Source organism: Poromitra crassiceps, assembly GCF_964638095.1.
Source record: "Poromitra crassiceps genome assembly, chromosome: 9".
Taxonomy (NCBI): Eukaryota; Metazoa; Chordata; class Actinopteri; order Beryciformes; family Melamphaidae; genus Poromitra; species Poromitra crassiceps.
Window position 1 is genome coordinate 52,656,248 of NC_139630.1, and position 22,908 is coordinate 52,679,155.

The 22,908-nt window shown below is 45.4% G+C and overlaps 1 protein-coding gene across 1 annotated transcript in view; it reads right to left on the reverse strand.

The window, feature by feature from the left end:
- LOC310782514 (3',5'-cyclic-AMP phosphodiesterase 7B-like) overlaps positions 1–14,331 on the reverse strand; it is a gene marked incomplete at its 5' end in the record, with an annotated part of 20,083 nt that extends 5,752 nt beyond the window's left edge. The window contains 6 exons of the mRNA XM_083643190.1: positions 815–915; positions 2,879–2,974; positions 3,892–3,955; positions 4,624–4,787; positions 4,920–5,009; positions 14,013–14,331. Coding sequence (XP_083499316.1) covers positions 815–915; positions 2,879–2,974; positions 3,892–3,955; positions 4,624–4,787; positions 4,920–5,009; positions 14,013–14,331 — 834 coding nt within the window. The remainder of the gene's footprint in view (positions 1–814; positions 916–2,878; positions 2,975–3,891; positions 3,956–4,623; positions 4,788–4,919; positions 5,010–14,012) is intronic.
- Between the last annotated feature and the right edge of the window lie 8,577 nt (positions 14,332–22,908).

Here is a 22,908-nt window from a genome sequence, read left to right on the forward strand (position 1 = left end):
AACTAAGTAACAGATCATTTTTGAAGACTATCCAAAAATATGATATACATCCAAAAGTCAGTAATGGCCTGACCCAAGCAATAATAATGCCAAAATGTAAAGTTCCAAAAATAAAATAATAAAAATAATGATAGTATAAACATTGACACATCCCTAGTTTAATCTTCAAAGCATAGTAACGGGCACACTCCAGGCCAAGCGCATTACTGTTATTATTTGAAATGGAGGAGTCCTCCTGACACATTTGGAACCTCTTGGATTGCCCCACAAATGACAAGCCCCGCCCCCATCTTGCACTCTAGACAGACTAAAGCAATCAGTCAAAGTGACGGACAGGAGTCGAATTCATAATCGACCTGGGTCTGACGCTTAATGGACGGCAAAGGACAAAATGGCGTATAGATCCGAGAAGCAGCGCACTTGACGTTTTTCACGGGCGTGTGGGATCGGCAGCACGCTGGGTACATGATGCGAGCCGCAGCACATCACATTGATTTAGTTAAGTGCTTTCAACAAAATGGGTTCGTCAGAAAGAGATTTAAAGAGCAACAAAGGTCACAAATACAATTAGCGCATTTATGCTGTATTAGGTCAAAGACGTATCGTCACACTTAATCTGGTCACAAGGCTTCAGGGACTTATCCAGGCTGTTAAAAGTGAATCCCTCAGGCAGTGAAACTAATAGAATCTGTCAAGGAGAAGCCTGCTGAATCGTTACAGTGTGTGTGTGAGAGGGAGACAGACGTGTGTGTGTGTGTGTGCGTGTGCGTGTGCGTGTGTGTGTGTGTGTGTGTGTGTGTGTGTGTGAGATCACCTTGGGCTCCTTCAGGTAGCAGTACATGGCTTGTGTGACGTCAGCAGCGTGGACAGCGTTGTGATAGGGATTGTGGGAGTGGTAGTCCTCCTGCACCATGCCTGGCAAGACGAGAGATAAGGTCAGACCCCCAAAACGAGTTCAGGCAGTCTCATGGGTTCAATCACGGCTCAAGACCAAGGGGGCAGTTTTGTTTGACGTTGCATCGAGGCCAATGCGGAAGTGCCAAAAACTCCAGTTCCCTCGAATGGCCACTTGAGGCTGGCTGCAAAAGCGAGTCAATTCACCCCCATGGGACAACGATGGAAATAAGTCCTGGACTTTTTAGTTTTATCCCTGACACCGCAGTATTTTGTCTCATGTATTGCATATTGTCTAATAAAATCAAAATCACCCCCATGTTAAAATGCCCGAGTGGGTTTACAGCAGAAATAGACCCCTTATACAGCTTGTCAACATTGAGCTGCGCGCGCATCGTGTAGGCAAAAGCCGTCAGCCCCGCATTGACAGACAGTGAAAACTGAGTGAAAGCCCCGCTGTCAGGACTGCTCTATGCCCATCTGCAACACACAGTTATATTTTAGTTTTAAAATGCAGTTCTCGGCTTACTACCACAGCTTATCGCCTAGTGATAAGCAATGTTATGCATCGAAATTAACGTTGTTTAATGGGATATGTCTTACAGACCCATAGCACTGGCGCTGTCAATTGGCCAAGCCTAGTGGCCCTGGCAATACATATCGTGCATTCCTTTATAACTGGGGATAGCGTAGATAATTATTCTGTAACTTGCAAAGATATATTGTTATGTTGATAATGCACACAACTCAATAATGACATTATGTAACGTTACTTGGTCGTTAACTAACCGAGCGATGTGGCTGAGCAGCCTACAGCTTCAGGCAGCTTACCTGATTATGAAATGAGCACTACAAAGTCGGGCATTTTTAATGATGTCCTCGTTCCAATCAGTTCAACTCAATAATGACATTATTTAACGTTACTTGGTTGTTAACTAACCGAGCGATGTGGCTGTTAGCAGCCTACTACAGTTTACCTGATATGAAATGAGCGAGCACTGCAAAGTCGGGCATTTTTAACGATTTCCTCTTTCGGCTTGCAACCAAAGACACTTACGGTTAGCATTAAAAGCAATATGAGTTGACGGGATTCGGTAAAACTTTAGTCCTTGCTTTGTTGATAGTGTAACAGACTGTTCATTGTTGTGTTGTGTTGCGTGTGTGCGAGGCTGTGTATGTTCCCTCGAGTTGCGTAGAACAGGATATGTGGGGAGAAGCTTGTATAACGTTACAGCCTGGCTCTATCGTTTATTATTTTATTAACCAAGTGTGAATAGGCGGACCCGAATACTCTGCTACAATAGCTTTCCAATTCTGGCATCGCACTGCACAACACGAAGACATGTCTTGCTGGAATAGTTTCACAGGCACTGGAAAACTACTTGAAAGGGCTGCGCGGAGTCTGTCTTTCTGCCTCCGTCTTGCGCATCTGACGCTGTTTGTTGTCATTGTGACGTAGGCGTATAATTGGTCTATACAAACATGTTTACGTTCTGGTTCAAAAAACACTTTTGGTCTCTAGAGCTAATTTCACCTTTCATGACAACTCTGTACGGGGGTGAATTTTTATATAACTCCCCATTTAGAGTCAAATATAAAGGATTTTCAAAATAAGCTCCAACTTGAGCTTCCTCGGACTTTGCCCAGGAAAGAGCAGACATCTGCAAATATACCCCAATTAATTTCAAATATTTGATGGAAACAAGATGATCTATCAATTACAAATGTCATTATGCATTTATTGATTATTATGATTATGATTATGATTTTACCCAAATCTGCTCTTTTCCAGGCAGCTCTGATGGGAAGCAAATAAAATGGGTGGGTGGGTGGATGGATGGATGGATGGATGATAGATAGATAGATAGATAGATAGATAGATAGATAGATAGATAGATAGATAGATAGATAGATAGATAGATAGATAGATAGATGATTGATGGTTAGTTGAGCTGCTGAGTGTCTAAATGAGCGAGCAGCTTACTCAGAAACCTGTGCAGTTTGACCATGTCCAGCTGGAAGTGGTGAATGAGACCGTACACATTGAAGAGGTGGCACATCAGAGTCACCAGGCTGTTACCTGTGGCACAGGAAATCACCGCAATGACACTGGGAACATCCCGGACAACACACCAGCTGCAACACACACACACACACACACACACACACACACACACAGACCCGCACACGCACACACACAGGCTCTCTTCCTTCTTAATCTCCCTCCGCTCTACCCATCTTTCCATACCTCTGTCCTCTCTATCGGGCCATCCTTCGTTACCTTCCTACCTCTCCTCCCCCTCTGGCTTCTTTCATCCTCTCTCTCTCTCTCTCTCTCTCTCTCTCCATCCTTCTCCCCTCTCCTATATCCTTCTTCCCCTCCTCCCCTCTCCTCTGTTCCCTCTCTCTCTCTCTCTCTCTCTCTCGCTCTAACTCTGAGTGTGGTATATGTAGGTCAGTGTCTCTGTGCTGTGCAGAACTAGGTCATATAGGATGAAACGTGAATCTGTCGGAAAACACGGCAATGCACGCATGCATCATCATTCAGCCGTGTATGCACACTCACCACACGCACGTGTACACACGCACGCACGCACACACGCACATGCACGCACAAACACACACACACACACACACACACACACACACACACACACACACACACACACACACACAAATATATGACTATAGCGAACTGATTACCCCTGCCTATACATATGTGATTACCATTTTACTATTTTATTAAAATAAAAAGAAATATCTCAAAATAAATTCTAGAGCAGAACAAGAATAACAAAAAAAATTGGTTGACATGCAAAGACACACATGTTGTAACATGGACCTGGACATAACAGAATCTAACACAGAAACAGCATGGCGGAAAATAGTCTACCACCAAGAGCGATAACATTCACAAAATGAAAAGTGAAATGAAAAAAAAATGAAAAAAAGTCCAAATGTAATTAAGGTAAGTAATATAAGTGCTCTTGCTCTTACCGTTTGTGAGACGATCAAAGAGGAAGATGTCAAAGTTCCATGTTCCTACTTTTGAGAGCATATGCTGTAAAGAAAAGACACATGGTGTAAGACTAATAAAATAAAATAATAAAGGTTCTTGTCCACTTCGACGTGCATTTCCACGCTTCCCATTCATTGTGTATGTAGGCAGCCGTGCAATGCATTGTGGACGTGGAGCGAGGCGGGGCGTTTCGACTGATGGAGCGGCACAGTGGCCGCTCCTCATTTGAGTCAAGTTGAGCTCCAGTCTACTTTATGCAAATGAGGTGCGTGCAGCGCGACTGGCCTCCTCCCTGAAACTCCTATACGATCTGTTAAACTAACCGTTGTAAATCCAAAACAGAGGCAGATGTAGACACTGCATGACCTATTGTTAGCATCAAATGTTTTCAGAAAGACATTTCGCTGAGCGATTTTTGTATAGGAAGCGAAAGTTTGACACGAGCTGCCATGTTTTTTCCACGGTTCAGACGTTGTTCGTCCAACCAAGGCCACAGACGGCCGTAATTGGACACAACAACAATCGCTTCGTCCAATCAGGTGCAACAAACAACAAATATTGAAGACTCTCGCGTGAAGCCGAAGTGGACAAGTAATGTAACCGCGATTCCCACACGGCACACAGTCATGAGTGTGTGTGTGTGTGTGTCTCTCTCTCTGTGTGTGTGTGTGTGTGTGTGTGTGTGTGTGTGTGTGTGTGTGTGTCCTCACCGCAGCTTGGCCCAGGTAGTCGTCGTCCAGTAGGTGCAGGGAGCCGGGGGTGTGGGGCACCACGCCCCTCAGCAGCCTGGAGGCGTGGCAGTACCTCTGGAAGCTCAGCAGACGCTTCACCTTCCTCCTGGTGCCGGACTCTACCCCCCCCTGCTGGCCGCTGGCTGAAATCACATGATGACGTTAACAAAATGTTGCTCGCTGGGGGCAAATGAATGGACGTCAAATATTGCTTTGTGGTTTCCCAACTCATGGACGTGCCGAGCTGCTGTGTGTCAATGGGTGGAGAGACCTACTGTTGAGGATGCGCAGGTCAATCAGTGGGTAGGAGCCTCTTCTCTCAGACAGCAACACACCAGCATGACCAGCGCTCAATCTGCAGTCAGCTGGAGAGAGAGAGAGAGAGAGAGAGAGAGAGACAGAGAGAGAGAGAGAGAGACAGAGAGAGAGAGAGAGAGAGAGAGAGAGAGAGAGACAGAGAGAGAGAGAGAGAGAGAGAGAGAGAGAGAGAGAGAGAGAGAGATAGAGAGATGGGGACAGAGTAAGGGATGTGGGCAGAGAAGTATTAGTTTTAGTTGGGGCATGCTCAATTTTTGGAGTTACTATAGTTTGTCGACATCAACTAAATCATGAATCAAACTATCCAGAGGCGATATTAAGTACAGACTGAAGGGGGCAGTGTACACATAACATACAGAGGCTGCAGTATTGAGTACAGACTGAAGGGGGCAGTGTACACATAACATACAGACAGAGGCTGCAGTATTGAGTACAGACTGAAGGGGGCAGTGTACACATAACATACAGACAGAGGCTGCAGTAGGGAAGTGAGGGACAATGTGCTGATGTGCGAATGATAAGATGATCTGCAGCGAACACTCTGACATGGGGAGACGAGAGCCAAGAGTTCCACAGTGTAAAGAGTTCCACAGTGTGTAAAGAGTTCCACAGTGTAAATAGTTCCACAGTGTGTAAAGAGTTCCACAGTGTAAAGAGTTCCACAGTGCAAAGAGTTCCACAGTGTAAAGAGTTCCACAGTGTAAAGAGTTCCACAGTGCAAAGAGTTCCACAGTGTAAAGAGTTCCACAGTGCAAAGGGTTCCACAGTGTAAAGAGTTCCACAGTGTAAAGAGTTCCACAGTGCAAAAAGAGTTCCACAGTGTAAAGAGTTCCACAGTGCAAAGAGTTCCACAGTGCAAAGAGTTCCACAGTGTAAAGAGTTCCACAGTGCAAAAAGAGTTCCACAGTGTAAAGGGTTCCACAGTGTAAAGAGTTCCACAGTGTAAAGAGTTCCACAGTGTAAAGAGTTCCACAGTGCAAAAAGAGTTCCACAGTGTAAAGAGTTCCACAGTGCAAAGAGTTCCACAGTGCAAAGAGTTCCACAGTGCAAAAAGAGTTCCACAGTGTAAAGGGTTCCACAGTGTAAAGAGTTCCACAGTGCAAAGAGTTCCACAGTGTAAAGAGTTCCACAGTGTAAAGAGTTCCACAGTGTAAAGAGTTCCACAGTGTGCAAAGAGTTCCACAGTGCAAAGAGTTCCACAGTGCAAAGAGTTCCACAGTGTAAAGAGTTCCACAGTGCAAAAAGAGTTCCACAGTGTAAAGAGTTCCACAGTGCAAAGAGTTCCACAGTGCAAAGAGTTCCACAGTGCAAAGAGTTCCACAGTGTAAAGAGTTCCACAGTGTAAAGAGTTCCACAGTGCAAAGAGTTCCACAGTGTAAAGGGTTCCACAGTGCAAAGAGTTCCACAGTGCAAAGAGTTCCACAGTGCAAAGAGTTCCACAGTGTAAAGGGTTCCACAGTGTAAAGGGTTCCACAGTGCAAAGAGTTCCACAGTGCAAAGAGTTCCACAGTGCAAAGGGTTCCACAGTGTAAAGAGTTCCACAGTGCAAAGAGTTCCACAGTGTAAAGAGTTCCACAGTGTAAAGGGTTCCACAGTGCAAAGAGTTCCACAGTGTAAAGAGTTCCACAGTGTAAAGAGTTCCACAGTGCAAAGAGTTCCACAGTGTAAAGAGTTCCACAGTGTAAAGAGTTCCACAGTGTAAAGAGTTCCACAGTGTAAAGAGTTCCACAGTGTAAAGAGTTCCACAGTGTAAAGGGTTCCACAGTACAAAGAGTTCCACAGTGTAAAGAGTTCCACAGTGTAAAGAGTTCCACAGTGTAAAGAGTTCCACAGTGTAAAGAGTTCCACAGTGTAAAGAGTTCCACAGTGTAAAGAGTTCCACAGTGCAAAGAGTTCCACAGTGCAAAAAGAGTTCCACAGTGTAAAGGGTTCCACAGTGTAAAGAGTTCCACAGTGCAAAGAGTTCCACAGTGTAAAGAGTTCCACAGTGTAAAGAGTTCCACAGTGTAAAGAGTTCCACAGTGTGCAAAGAGTTCCACAGTGCAAAGAGTTCCACAGTGCAAAGAGTTCCACAGTGTAAAGAGTTCCACAGTGCAAAAAGAGTTCCACAGTGTAAAGAGTTCCACAGTGCAAAGAGTTCCACAGTGCAAAGAGTTCCACAGTGCAAAGAGTTCCACAGTGTAAAGAGTTCCACAGTGTAAAGAGTTCCACAGTGCAAAGAGTTCCACAGTGTAAAGGGTTCCACAGTGCAAAGAGTTCCACAGTGCAAAGAGTTCCACAGTGCAAAGAGTTCCACAGTGTAAAGGGTTCCACAGTGTAAAGGGTTCCACAGTGCAAAGAGTTCCACAGTGCAAAGAGTTCCACAGTGCAAAGGGTTCCACAGTGTAAAGAGTTCCACAGTGCAAAGAGTTCCACAGTGTAAAGAGTTCCACAGTGTAAAGGGTTCCACAGTGCAAAGAGTTCCACAGTGTAAAGAGTTCCACAGTGTAAAGAGTTCCACAGTGCAAAGAGTTCCACAGTGTAAAGAGTTCCACAGTGTAAAGAGTTCCACAGTGTAAAGAGTTCCACAGTGTAAAGAGTTCCACAGTGTAAAGAGTTCCACAGTGTAAAGGGTTCCACAGTACAAAGAGTTCCACAGTGTAAAGAGTTCCACAGTGTAAAGAGTTCCACAGTGTAAAGAGTTCCACAGTGTAAAGAGTTCCACAGTGTAAAGAGTTCCACAGTGTAAAGGGTTCCACAGTACAAAGAGTTCCACAGTGCCGTCAATGTTCAAGACACACTAACGTACCGTGGTGTAACGGATTAGAGTGGGCCCTAAATCAGCTGCTGTGAAACAAGAGGACCTTTGACATGGCTCCATCACCAGCTCACATCTGGGTTCCACCGAGGAGAATGGATCTGGTGCTACCACCAGCTGTTCTGCTGAATGTCTGAATAAGATCATACCCAACCAGTTCAACACCATTTCTTCTATATGGTTTTGTTAGTTTCACAAGTTGACTTTTTAAACAGTGAGCGAGGAGAGAAGCTATAGTTTTTAAACAATTCAAAGCTACTGAATGGACTGTGAGGAGCTTCGTTTAGCAGCAGAGGTGAAAACAGCAACCAAACCTTACAGGTGTGGACTTGGTATTTAAGATGATCGGCGAGTTCCAAAATGTGTGTGACCCCCCACTCCACTTTACGCCCCAGGCCCTGTGTGTGAGACCCTCCCCACAGTGACCCCCCCACTTTACACCTCAGGCCCACATTCAGGCATCACGGCTGGCATGGTCCCATCATAAGATGGTCTCTAGGTAATTAATTAATCTTTGCTATATGGGGGGGGGAGCGCCACATAATTCACAGATTCTCCGCTAATTTTCTGCAAAAACAAACAAGCAAACAAACAAAAATGGCAGAGAATGGAGGAAATGTTCCAGAAGGACGCAGAAATGACCTCGGGGTTCAGACCATGTTGTCCTGATGGAATGTTGTCATGTTTCAGACGAACAACGCGGTGGATCTTTGAGCACTGAATACTGCTTCTGTTTAACATGAACAACTCACACAGCCTGAAGACACACTGACAACAGCACACAACAAGACAAGGTCCCAAGTCACTCACTCACTCACGCACGCACGCACGCACGCACGCACGCACGCACGCACGCACACACACACACACACACACACACACACACACACACACACACACACACACTTTTCATTTTTTACACTTGAATAAACCATAAACTATGGGAATACTGAATAATTTACATAGATTAGATTAAAGGAAGTGGAGCATATTATATCCCGAGGTTGTGCCAATTAACCTCTGTGACTGCCCCCTAAGAGATGTGAAAGCTGCTAAACGGCTCGTTAATGGGGGTGGAATGAGTGGGGTAGCCCCCTCGGGTTGCCAGATCTGCTAAGCGGTAGAGCTTGCCTTGCAGCTGTAGGCTGCCAGATTGGCCGTTTGTAGGCGTTGTGGTCTTGGCAAGCGTGTGTACGTGTGTTTTCTACAGCAGGCCGTTCTGCATAAAACATGGTGGAAAAGTGGAGTCATCCTATAGCATTGTCATATTATGATGTCACCAAATTTTGAAATCTTTCTAGGGGGACTTGAGTGCCTTCCAAATCTAATTGTATTTTCTACCCTATTTTGTCAGTTGTTGAGTTCAGTTGGGCTTCTTCTGAAGCTGTCCACCTATTGGGAACACTTTTGCACCACAGAATGGCATCAAAGAAATTGTTCTCTCCCTCCATCTGAACACACATCAGTCTAGCATGACAAAGACAGTGACAGAAGTATCAACTGAATCATTACCGACTGAAAAACGAATTCACAACGACACAACCCAAAACTATTGAATCCATGAATTGAGTTTGGTCAGTGACTCATTAGAGCCAATGAAGGTGTGGGAAATGAATCCTGCTGGCCTAGATTGTTGAGAAGAAAAGGAGGAAAGCCTCTTTGCCTTCTTTATCCAGTGTGCTGCCGGGAGGGGGGGGGGGAGAGGAGAGGAGAGGAAAGGAGAGGAGGAGAGATGAGAGGAGAGGAGAGGAGAGGAAAGGAAAGGAGAGGAGGGGAGATGAGAGAGGAAAGGAGAGGGGAGGAGATGAGAGGACAATGAGATGAGTGGAGTGAGGGAGAGGGGAGGATAGGACAGGAGAGGGGAGGTGAGGACAGGAGAAGAGAGGAGAGGGGAGGAGAGGACAGGAGAGGAGTGAAGTGGAGGAGAGGACAGGAGAGGCGAGGGGGGAGGTGAGGAGAGGTGAGGGGAGGGGAGGAAAGCAGAGGAGGGGAGAGGAGGAGAGTGGAGGACAGGACAGGAGAGGAGCGGAGGAGAGGACAGGAGAGGAGAGGGGAGGTGAGGGGAGGAGTGGAGTGGAGGAGAGGGGAGGAGAGGACAGGAGAGGAGAGGGGAGGAGAGGGGAGGGGAGGAGAGGAGAGGACAGGAGAGGAGAGGAAAGGAGAGGAAAGCAGAGGAGGGGAGAGGAGGAGAAAACCCATCAATGCAGAGAAGCAGCAGCTCAGAAGAATCTGGCCGAGAAATCGCCGCAATAACACTTGGAACATCCCCCGCGACACGAGCTGCAACTCGCACACACACACACACACACACACTGGCTCTTTTCCTTCTTTATCTCCCCCGCGCTACCCATCTTTCACTACCTCTGTCCTCCCTAATCGCTCTATCCTTCATTTCCTTCCAACCTCCCCCCCCCCCTCCTCTGGCTTCTTTCCATGCTCGCCGTGCTCTCTCTCTCTCTCTCTCTTCTAACCCCCCCCCCCCCCATACATCTCCTACTCCTGGCTCCTTCTCCCCTCCCCTATATCCTTCTTCCCCTCCTCCCCTCTCCTCTGTTCCCTCTCTCTCTCTCTCCCTCTAACTCTGAGTGTGGTATATGTAGGTCAGTGTCTCTGTGCTGTGCAGAACTAGGTCATATAGGATGAAACATGAATCTGTCGGTAAACGCAGCAATGCACACATGCATCATCATCCAGCCGTGTATGCACACTCACCACACGCACGCACGCACGCACGCACGCACACACACACACACACACACACACACACACACACACACACACACATTGACATACACAAACAAACACACACATTGACATACACAAACAAACACACATTGACATACACAAACACGCACGCGCGCGAACACACACACACCCACACACTTGCAAATGAGGTTAAATCCCCCAGTGTGATTCCAAATGCAAAAACAAGCAGACTTGGCATATTTGGTCCACATGCACAAACACGCACACGCACATACACAAGACGTGATAGGAATACACCCGCTTGGCTTCACAAAATCTGTGGGTGTTTATGGAACAAACTGTGCTTGTTTTCCCTTCAAAAAGAGACAAACACATCGCTACCATATGCTACCAGTCAAAGCCATCTACAGCAGAGTGTCAGAGGCAGAAGCAGACAGGTTCTCTGCTGTGTGGGTCTCTGTGTGTGGGTTATTTAGGGTGTGCAGGAAGAGGACACCCTGGATTCAGTGATAGTTTATATTCTCAGTGTGACTCCTGGATGAGGTGCAGAGCATCCTGAGGGAGCATGTTGTGATGGGTCTCCTGGACGAGGTGCAGAGCATCCTGAGGGAGCATGTTGTGATGGGTCTCCTGGCCGAGGTGCAGAGCATCCTGAGGGAGCATGTTGTGATGGGTCTCCTGGATGAGGTGCAGAGCATCCTGAGGGAGCATGTTGTGATGGGTCTCCTGGCCGAGGTGCAGAGCATCCTGAGGGAGCATGTTGTGATGGGTCTCCTGGACGAGGTGCAGAGCATCCTGAGGGAGCATGTTGTGATGGGTCTCCTGGACGAGGTGCAGAGCATCCTGAGGGAGCATGTTGTGATGGGTCTCCTGGACGAGGTGCACAGCATCCTGAGGGAGCATGTTGTGATGGGTCTGCTGCTGCTGAGCTGTCGTGGTCCATATACAGCCACACACTGGCACACAGCTGTCCAGGCATCCTGCGATGCAGCCAGCAATGCTGCAGTCTCTCCTTATCCTTAGGTCTGCTGCTAGCATTAACAGAGCTAAAACACTCATGCAATTTGACAGTGAACACAGTCACATACGTAAAAGGTAGCCTAGCTGACACCATGCTAATATAAATACAAAAATAGATGTTTTGATGTTCTGGTTCACTGACAATCTAAATATCCATGGTTTGGATGGAAATGTACAAGTAAGGCACAAGTGCAGGTGTATTCTGCATTATATTTATTTATTTATGTATTTATGTATTTATTTATCTATTCATTTATGTATTTATGTATTTATTTATTTATTTATTTATTTATGTTTTATGTATCCTGTATGTCCATGTCTGTATAGGTAATCTAAACAGGCAAAAAAAAAGTAAGGAAATCTGCTTTGGTAATTGCAAATCCTACAAATATGTGAAGTGAAGGTGAGTCTCTGTTGCACTGTAAAATATTCTGACCAACAGATCTGTTTGTAATATAAAAGGGGAGAAAGAGAGCTTTCTTCTTCCTTTGTTATGTTTGTTATCCTTTATTTATCCCCTTGGGGAAATTCATCCTCTGCATTTGACCCATCCTCTACTAGGAACCTTCCTAGAACAAGGAGCAGTGGGCAGCCACAGTGCAGCGCCCGGGGACCAACTCCAGTTCTTTTGCCAGTACCTTGGTCAGGGGCACTGACAGGAGTCTTAACCCTAACATACATGTCTTTCTTGATGGTGGGAGGAAACCGGAGCACCCAGAGAAAACCCACACGAACACGGGGAGAACATGCAAACTCCACACAGAAAGGACCTGGGACGGACCGGGGTTCGAACCCGGGACCTTCTTGCTGTGAGGCAACAGTGTTAAGCACTGAGCCACCGTGCCGTCCTTGTTCTTCACTGTGGTACAGTAAATATAAAAGTAGCTTCACTACTGATTTATCACCACTGATTTAGCTTGCAGGTTCTTTTCACATGATCACATCGCAGTCGCACTGGTGTGGTGAAATCAAGCATTGTATAAATGACCAATCACAATCTGTAAAGGATCACTAAATACATTAACCCATCACAACCCAGAGGAACAGTCATAGGCGTACTATCCCTGTATTTATCATTTTATGTCCCCCACTGAGTCAATACGGACATACAGGTAATTCCCCCTAGTCCGACTCATCTCTTCATAAACACGTTGAAAGGTTACTTTTGTACATCAACACCATAATACAAACCAATCTGACATTTCCCATCAGCTCAACGTCTCTGCTTTTGTTTAATCGTTTGAAAGCAAAGTATTGTTGTGTTAAGAGGACAATAACAGTTCTGTATGCATTATTAGCAGCATCACTCACATGCCGACATCAAAGTCTTTACACTGAAATGAGACGGTCTTTTGATTGTGTCACAATGACACTACTGATACTTATCAGAGGTGATTACCAACAAACTCATATCAGTGTCTCTGATGAATCTATGAATACTTCCTCACTGTTCAATGCAAATAAGAAGCTATCGTCTTTCCCTCTTTAGTCACACAAACACTGTTATAAGTTATAAGACATTTGCATTTATCTCAAAATAAAACCGCTCTACGCTCAATTCCACACATTAACCAATGAAAAAGTGGGGAAAACAAGCCCACTCACACTGAGGAAGACAATTACTGTCGAAACGTTTGCACCTTGCCATCTGCTTTATTAAATCAACAAAAAGGACATTTTGAGAGTGCTGGCCTTTCTTCTCCTTTAAACACATTAACCAATCAACATAATTTCCAATCCAATCAACACCAATTCAATATCAAACTTGAGGAAAACGGTGTTATACTGTATTGCTGACAGTCGTTCAGAGCAGCTACAGTCAGCAATCAAATTGTAACATTCTCCTGTCGTTGTTATTGGACTTGACAGACACTGTTTAATGTCACTAATGCCCTGCAGTATAATGGCCTACAATGCTACTTGCGTCATCGTTGCAGCCCAGATGGACACAGGCAGTCGATGGATGGCGACACACCAGTTAGTGAGTGTCATCACTACGGCAGCTTAGCAGATGGTAACACCGCTTGATCTAATGGATACGCCTGGCTTTACTGCCCCAGATCCCTCACTTCACTGTCTACTCTGACCTGCTCCAAACCTCTGGGTCCAAACATCACACATTCACAGACACACACACACATTAACAGATGTCATGCACCCAGACACTGAGAGAAAACTCACTTATTCACACACAAACAAGGATCTACACACAACCACAGAAACCCAAGCTGACCTCCTTCACAAATATGACCAACAACACCCATCTTCATACCTATCTCTCAAAACTTTTTTTTGCGTGATACTCCATTGCTTTACAAAGGGAGGGAATATTCACACTAGAATAGTCACATATATCTTTTAATGAATGCCACTCTCATCTGCTACGCCGATACACATGTAAAGTAAAACAACTAACATACATCTAACATGACACATTAAACATTGAACAGAACATCCCATCCCAGAAGCCTTAGTGCATGCAGTACATGCATGTACATAACCGCAGCGTCTGAGTGTGTGTTGTTACCTGCCAGCTGTGCCCTCCTGTCCTCTGTGTCCTGCTCCTCCACCTCCTCCTCCGCCACCCCTCCCTCCACCCAGGTGTCGGCCTGGCTCCTCTCGGGCCCCCGGGGGCCCCCTCTGCGCGCCCTCCAGGCCGCCCGCAGCTGCCGTATGAGAGCCGGCAGCTCCAGGGCCAGCGACAGGCCCCCGCAGGTCACCGGGGGTGGGGTCCCCAGGGGGTCCCAGACCGGCGAGGGGGCGCCCTCATCCGGACGGACCCTCACCCCGAGACCGGGGTCCCGCAGCCCCAGATCTGGGCTCCAGAGCCCCTCCAGCACCGGCATCCTCTCACTCCACACAGAGGGGTGGGTGGATGGATGACAGAGGAGTGGTGCGTATGACAGAGAACGTATACGAGGGAAGTATGGACGTAAAAGAAGGGGGTCGAAATGGGAGAGGAGGTCGAGAGAGAGATGGATGTAACAAAGAGAGAGAGGGAGATGGACTTTGTGACAGCGGCAGGTCGACGAGGACGGACAGCAGAGACCGTCCAAAGGGAAGGAGGACGGAAGACAGTGGGGGACAGAAAGAAAAGTCAAACGAAGCGAGAGAGCACAGATGGAGGTGAAGAAGAACAGAGGAGAGAATCCGTCCGTAGCCGTCTGTCCCGGAGTCGGCCACTGATGCTACTGCCGCATTCACTCTGTTTCTCTCTCTCTCGCCCTCTACTCTCTCACTCCTGCCAATGTTGTTGTGGATTCTAAGCTCCTCCTCTCTCACTCTCTCTCTCCCTGCTCTGTATTCACTCTCTCTGTCTCTCTCCCTCATGCTCTCCTTTTCTCAATCTGGTGCTCTGTCATTACCACCTTTGGCAAACGGGAATGAGGGAGAGAGAGAGGGAGAGAAAGAGGGAGAGGGAGAGACAGAGGGAGAGGGAGAGGGGAGAGAGAGAGAAAGAGAGGCAGAGCGAGAGAGAGGGAGAGAGAAGGAGAGAAGGAGAGAGAGAGAAAGAGAGAGAAACTAATGATTTGTGCGAATGTAAGTGGGGCTTTGGGTTCACGGACACAGCCTCTGTCTCACGGTCAGTGGGAACAGAGCTGCCTGAGTTTGAGGTCGTCAGACAGACATGCTTCGGTTCACTCACACACACACACACACACACACACACACACACACACACACACACACACACACAGTCAGATCTGACCGACTGTAAGGTTATACACAAAGTAGATACACATGTTCCCTGAAAACACACATTCACATATAACACTCACACATGTATGTAACACAAAGCTGACTCAGGTCCAACATATAAAACTAAACATAAAATGTCTCCAGGTGCCTCTTTGTACTTCATGTACTTTGTGTCGTTAGTTGTTTGCTTGGAGGTAAAGCGAAGCACATGCTGTGTGTGAGTCACGCTTCATTATAGCTTCACTGACATAGAAACGCTTCAACGAGCTGGGCCTCATCCTATGTCTCTCTCTCTCTCTCTCTCTCTCTCTCTCTCTCTCTCTCTCTCTCTCTCTCTCTCTCTCTCTCTCCCCCTTGGGCTTAACACCACTAAGATTATGTAAAGAGAAGAAATTGCAACAAAACTCACTGACATACACTCACTGACATGTTAGCCTACATCTCACTGACATACACTCACTGACATGTTAGCCTACATCTCACTGACATACACTCACTGACATGTTAGCCTACATCTCACTGACATGCTAACCTACATCTCACTGACATGCTAGCCTACATCTGACTGACATGCTAGCCTACATCTCACTGACATGCTAGCCTACATCTCACTGACATGCTAGCCTACATCTCACTGACATGCTAGCCTACATCTGACTGACATGCTAACCTACATCTCACTGACATGCTAGCCTACATCTCACTGACATGCTAGGCTACATCTCACTGACATGCTAGCCTACATCTCACTGACATGCTAGCCTAATCTCACTGACATGCTAGCCTACATCTCACTGACATGCTAGCCTACATCTGACTGACATGCTAACCTACATCTCACTGACATGCTAGCCTACATCTGACTGACATGTTAGCCTACATCTCACTGACATGCTAGCCTACATCTCACTGACATGCTAGCCTACATCTCACTGACATGCTAGGCTACATCTCACTGACATGCACTCACTGACATGCTAGCCTACATCTGACTGACATGCTAGCCTACATCTGACTGACATGCTAGCCTACATCTCACTGACATGCTAGCCTACATCTCACTGACATGCTAGGCTACATCTGACTGACATGTTAGCCTACATCTCACTGACATGCTAGCCTACATCTCACTGACATGTTAGCCTACATCTCACTGACATGCTAGCCTACATCTCACTGACATGCTAGCCTACATCTCACTGACATGTTAGCCTACATCTCACTGACATGCTAGCCTCCATCTCACTGACATGCTAGCCTACATCTCACTGACATGCTAGCCTCCATCTCACTGACATGCTAGCCTCCATCTCACTGACATGCTAGCCTACATCTCACTGACATGCTAGCCTACATCTCACTGACATGCTAGCCTACATCTCACTGACATGTTAACCTACATCTCACTGACATGCTAACCTACATCTCACTGACATGCTAACCTACATCTCACTGACATGCTAGCCTACATCTCACTGACATGCTAGCCTACATCTCACTGACATGTTAGCCTACATCTCACTGACATGCTAGGCTACATCTCACTGACATGCTAACCTACATCTCCCTGACATGCTAACCTACATCTCACTGACATGCTAGGCTACATCTCACTGACATGCTAGCCTACATCTCACTGACATGCTAGCCTACATCCTGCTCTATTATAACAACTTGACAGAGTCACATTTATGTAAAATCTGAGTCAAGGCTTACTGTAGATGACAAGTTTTATTTAACCCAAATTGTAGTCATGGTCACAATGATCGACCTACTTTCTCCACAAGTGAGCTACTTTCAATCAATTTCATTTCAAGCTTTGGAGGCAATTTCAAGCTTCAATGTCCGAGTTTATGCTCGTGTACTCAACCACTTTTACTGTAACCGAGATGAATTGAGCTTAACTGAGCCTTCATTCAGGACTAAAACCGCTGTGTCCTCCTTGGGTCCTCACATGGAGTGTGGACACAAACACCTTCAAGGATTTCATCTGGGTCACACACACACACACACACACACACACACACACACACACACACAACCATGACTGTCCTATCAGAGGCAAGTTCCAAGACGATGGCCATTCCAAGAAACGATGGGAGAAAGGACCAGAGAGATGTGAGAGGCAGACAGTGAGACATACTGTGTAGTGTACAGCTGTCTGATTCAATGAAATTCCAGGAGATGCTATCTACTGTTACTGTTGTAAACTGTTTCTGTACTGATGTCCCATATATGGTCCTTGGCGAGAAAAGGCGACATTCCAAATAATTTACTCAAGTTTATCCCACGGAGAAAGGCAGTGACTCTTTCTGCGATTTCTCAACAATACGAGTGAGAGAGCGTGACTTTTCACAGATCAGGGCCCTGTGAAGAAAGAATGCAAAGAAACAAAAGCAAACAGAGGGAGTCCAGCGTGCTGTGTGAGTCTGTGAGGAGAGGTGCATGTATGTGAACGAAATGACGCTGTCATACTGGCACATGTGCAGACAGTACTAGTGTGAGAAAGACAGGGAGACAAAGGGGGAGAGAGAGAGAAAGAGAGAGAGAGAGAGAGAGAGAGTGAGAGAGAGAGAGCGAGGGAGTGAGAGAGAGATAGTAGACGGACATGGAGGTCAGTGGGAGACTCGACGAGTAAACTTGGGTGCCAGCCAGCGGACTGCTGGCTCCACTGATGATCTCTCTCACACACGCACGTAGGCACGCACGCACGTACGCACACACACACACACACACACACACACACAATAATTTGCTGGCGCTGGGACGTGTGCATGTGTGCCTGAATATGCGTGCGTGTGTGTGTTTACTTTCTTGCAAATGTAATGTATGCACAGGCTCTTGGCTGCAATCGACACAAGTCTCCCCGTTGTTGTTGCATAACGGGCTGTTATCACAGATCTAACATTGCTTCACGCTCGGCCTCCTCTACGTGTCGTCTTATCAGTTAACCGTTAAGCAGCGTGGGCATGAGAATAGCCTCGGGATGTCGTTTTGTTCACTAGCTACATTTCACAGTCACCGGACCACCAAGTCCACATCGTTAGCATTCTGCTACATTCAGAGGCTTCACTTCAGACGGCCACAAGCTGGCCTCATTGAATTCTTCAGAGTTATAAAACTGAATGAGAACTTGCAGAGATAGGAGAAATATTCCCCTGTGCTGGAGACAGATATTATACTAGGCCAAATATCAGTAAATACCTGGACCACGGCTACCAAACGTTTGGAAACATTCTGTACCATCTAATTAGCAGTTAACTTCATTTACTAACTGTATTTGCATGTGTGTGTGTGGGGGGGGGGGGGGGGGGAGGAGGTCATGAACAGACTTATGACCAACATGCAGAGACGACTGTTTTCAGGTCAGTGAGGGTTCTTACCCAGCATGCAAACTTGTGTGGCTGCTCCGACCTTTCAAATGAGATTGCTCCACACCTCTGTGAGAGAGAGAGAGAGAGAGAGAGAGAGGGTGGGAGAGAGAGAGAGAGAGAGAGAGAGAGAGAGAGGGTGGGAGAGAGGCCAAGATTAAACATTACCCAACATAATATTTCATTATCAGTGAACAAGGACACAAGACCTGAATAGGAAGAAACTGTGTTAAAAGGCATTGTGATCACACTCGGACCCTTTTCATACTCAATGTGCACCATTTTCCAACAAACACTCAGAAATATTGGCTGTCTAACTTTTTCACACAAATATAATATTGTTGATGTTGTTGTTGTTGTTTTGAAAGCCATCAACACTGAAAAACATATGAATAGTTGCAACCCCAAATGATTATTCAACATTCAAAATATGAACACACCAGCTTAAAGGAAAAAAAAAAGGAAAAAAAGTCAAGTCTATTTTGATGCTATGAGCTATCTTGGGCAAAGGGGAAAGGGGAACATTTTAGTCAGTGTAATTCTTTGTGCATCATGTACATAATTATAACTGAGGGATCCCCCCAAAATGAATATGCATTTTGGAATGAATGCAACATATTAATTTACAACATCCACAGATCATCTGTGTCAGTGAAGGCATCATTTATAACATCCACAGATCATCTGTGTCAGTGAAGGCATCATTTATAACATCCACAGATCATCTGTGTCAGTGAAGGCATAATTTATAACATCCACAGATCATCTGTGTCAGTGAAGGCATCATTTATAACATCCACAGATCATCTGTGTCAGTGAAGGCATCATTTATAACATCCACAGATCATCTGTGTCAGTGAAGGCATCCATCGGTCTCCTTACCCAATAACTGATCAAAGGATTGGCACCAAAATCATCTCTGTGTCTCTATAGACGGTTTTCACCAGAGAAACCCCACAGCACTTCCTTTTTCTCAGCATTCCGCATATATATATATAGAAATATTCACTCGATATCGTTACTTTTGTTTTCGCCGCTCAGCTGTATAGACGGTTTTCACGGAATGGTCAGTCCTGCACTTGAATGTTTTTTTTTCTTTTATGTCCATAGCAAACACTGCAACAGGAAGTGAGCGGGGGTTCAATTTAGAATGTTTTTGTTGTCAATTTAAAACCGTCTATAGATAGGCTAGTTCTCTCTGGTGAACATGCTAACACTTTAGCATACAATATGTTACAGTAAGTAGGCGACTAGCATTATCCAAAGTATGAAGATAAACCTTAGTATCCAGAAATTGATGTTGTGTTTTATTGTATGGTTTGTAGATTCATAAATTCTGAAGAAAAAAAATAGCTATAGCTATAGATTTCTGACACTCACTTACAAAAGACTTGCGGGAAGAGAAATCTTTCAGGATTGAAAGTGGCCTGACAGGTTTTAGACACATCAGTACATTGAACTAATCATCCCGTTTGAGCTGCTATTAGTTCTCCTTTTCTCACTTTTAGGATAAAGTGAGTCGGCAAGAAAATACTTAACGACATGCTTCATAAAAGCAGTTGTGTATAAGGCAAAGGTGGCTTATTTGTGAGCCTTCCTATAACCGCGATATTGTGGGATCTCTGTGTAAAAAGGGTTATAGTCAGAGGTGACTTTGGTGCCACTCCTCTCATCATCACATATACTGAGTATGATGACCATCATCACATTATACTGGGTATGATGACCAATGGGTCAAACTCCCCCACTTGTCATTGTAGTCCTTCAATAGAGCAATGGGATTCGACCACGTGCCAGCTAAATATAGCAGCTCATTTCACTTTCAACCAAAGAAGGAATCAATACAGTCAGCTGCTGTACTGTTTGACTGCTACTGTATGAAGACCTGAAGACTAGGGCATTGTGGACGAAATGATTACCATAATAATCATGGGAAATTATTTTGATTTTGATGTGCAGTGTATGATAACTGCTGCTAACAGCAAAATCCCTTTTAATAATCAAATTTGACTAGCAATGCCCTGAATGGTTCTGTTCTGTTCTCGGATCAACACCAACGTTGCCTTGCCCATCTCTTTCATAATGACCTGAGGAGGAAATCTGACTGCGGATCAGTCCATGCGCTTTCTGAGGCGTTTGGTAATCTGCCGGTGTATGTAGCTTGATCTGAGAGCAGTTCCTGAGACTAATTACCCAATTATTAGGGTACCCACAGTCCTGCAGTGCTGTTCAGGTAGACTCAGGTCAGTGGAGGTTAATACACTACATTTCCCAGAAATCATTAAGGGGCCAGTTATTTATACGTGGCTCAACTTCTCTATGCATGGCAGAGAGGAGTGATAGTGGACTGGGTGCATCAGGTTGAAACAAAGTAGTTTCGAGAAAAATGAAGGCACGCAAGCACGCGCGCGCGCACACACACACACACACACACACACACACACACACACACACACGATAGAGACCAGAGAGATACAGTACAAATCATCCCTTCTTACAGTGTCGCCATGCAGTAGTCATGTAAATAATAAAAATACATAAAACAGTAAGAGTGGGTGGCTTTTCCTCTAAATTAGTACATTGGTTTACTGGCAGGAAGGAAAGGAGTGGATGGAGACAAGCCAGATGCAAACATTGATCAGTCATCCAGCCCCACGTGTGTCTGACATGTTTATCTCTGTTTACAGGACGTCCTGTGTCACTACTCCCTCGCACTATCTCTAGCTCTATCCTTCCTCACCCCATCCATCTCCCATGTCAGGGTCCTGGACTGGACCTCTCTCTCTCTCTCTCTCTCTCTCTCTATCTCTCTCTCTCTCAAGGTCTGCTCAGTGCTCATGGCTGGCTGTTGTCAAACTGTTTACATCGGACAGGTCTGGTCATTCTCCCCTGCATGTTTACCAGAACTGGGCAAAAAAATGTAAATCTGAAAATGGTTTCAGATGTTGGGAAGCATTTGACAACTACTTTGCAGTAACCAAGTTTGGTATCATTAAGTCTGTACCTTGTTTTCTGAGAGAGTGTATGTGTGTGTGTGTGTGTGTGTGTGTGTGTGTGTGTGTGTGTGTGTGTGTGTGTGTGTGTGTGTGTGTGTGTGTGAGTGTGTGTGTGTGTGTGTGTTTCAAGATTCAAGTTTCACTTTACTGTAATAGCGACAGTAAGTAATCAGATTACAAAGGGGGAATTTGGCTTAGTGCAAGTATGCAGCACAGCGGTCACATCATCGATAGTAGAAGACAAAGCAATACAGAAACAACTGATGGTGGGGAGAGGTTTTGGATAAAGTGGTGCAGGTATTGATCAGCTTATTTATTATCCATTAGTAACATTCTCTATTAGTTATAGCCTACACACTTTGCCAGAGGGCGACAGAGACCCAGAAACCCCTACAGTACATTGCATGCAGGCTACAGTGGAATTCCCACTTCCACATACAGTAGGCCTACCTACAAGCATGTAGGGAAAAATAGTTCACATACAGTATTCCATCCTTTCAAAACATACTCAATACTAGAGTGTCAAGACAAAGGGAACATTTAAAGTGCAAAGCATCTACTTTGACACACACATTCTTTCGGATGGAAGAAGGCTGAATAAAACCCTGCAGTAGAATTTCCTCCAGGTTAGCTGTCTGCTATGTGATGTAATGGCAAATAACAACAAGCATTAAGGAAAACAATTATCAGCAAAGACTAACCAAAAAAATTCAAATATTAGCATTCAATCATGCTTTTTTTTATTCCTAAAAATGCCCTATCTTCATATAACGTACATCACCTTGATAGGCTACTACTCTCATCCATGTTGTATCTTATGGATTCCTATGAGCTCTCTGCAGCGTCCAGGCTGCTGCAGGTGGACTTTGCTGTAAAGCTGTCAATACACTGACATGACACAGTACAATACACAAGGCCTACTGAACTGCAGCTTGTATTAAAGGGAGTCTGCACCAAAACACCATAGGCCTAATGAGCCAGACCTGAAATAGGCTACCTATCATAATTAAAGCACAATAAAATCCCTATAGATTTATTATATAGGCTACTGAGAACCAAAAACATATAATAAACACACATGTAAAAAAATACATAAAATAGGCCTAGCTAGCCATATAACTATTATAACAATACTATAATAGCCTAATAGGCTATATGATAACATAGCAGATACACATGCCATGGCATAGCCTACAGTAGGCTACGGTAAGGTCATTACAACTCCTACTCCAAAGACACACTGCAAGTCGCTATTATAGGAATATGATTTGTCCTTATGGCATAAATCAACTGTGTAAAACAGTGTGTGTAGCCTACAAGCCTGCTTCTGTCTGTCCGTACGGGTGAAGAGGGCATG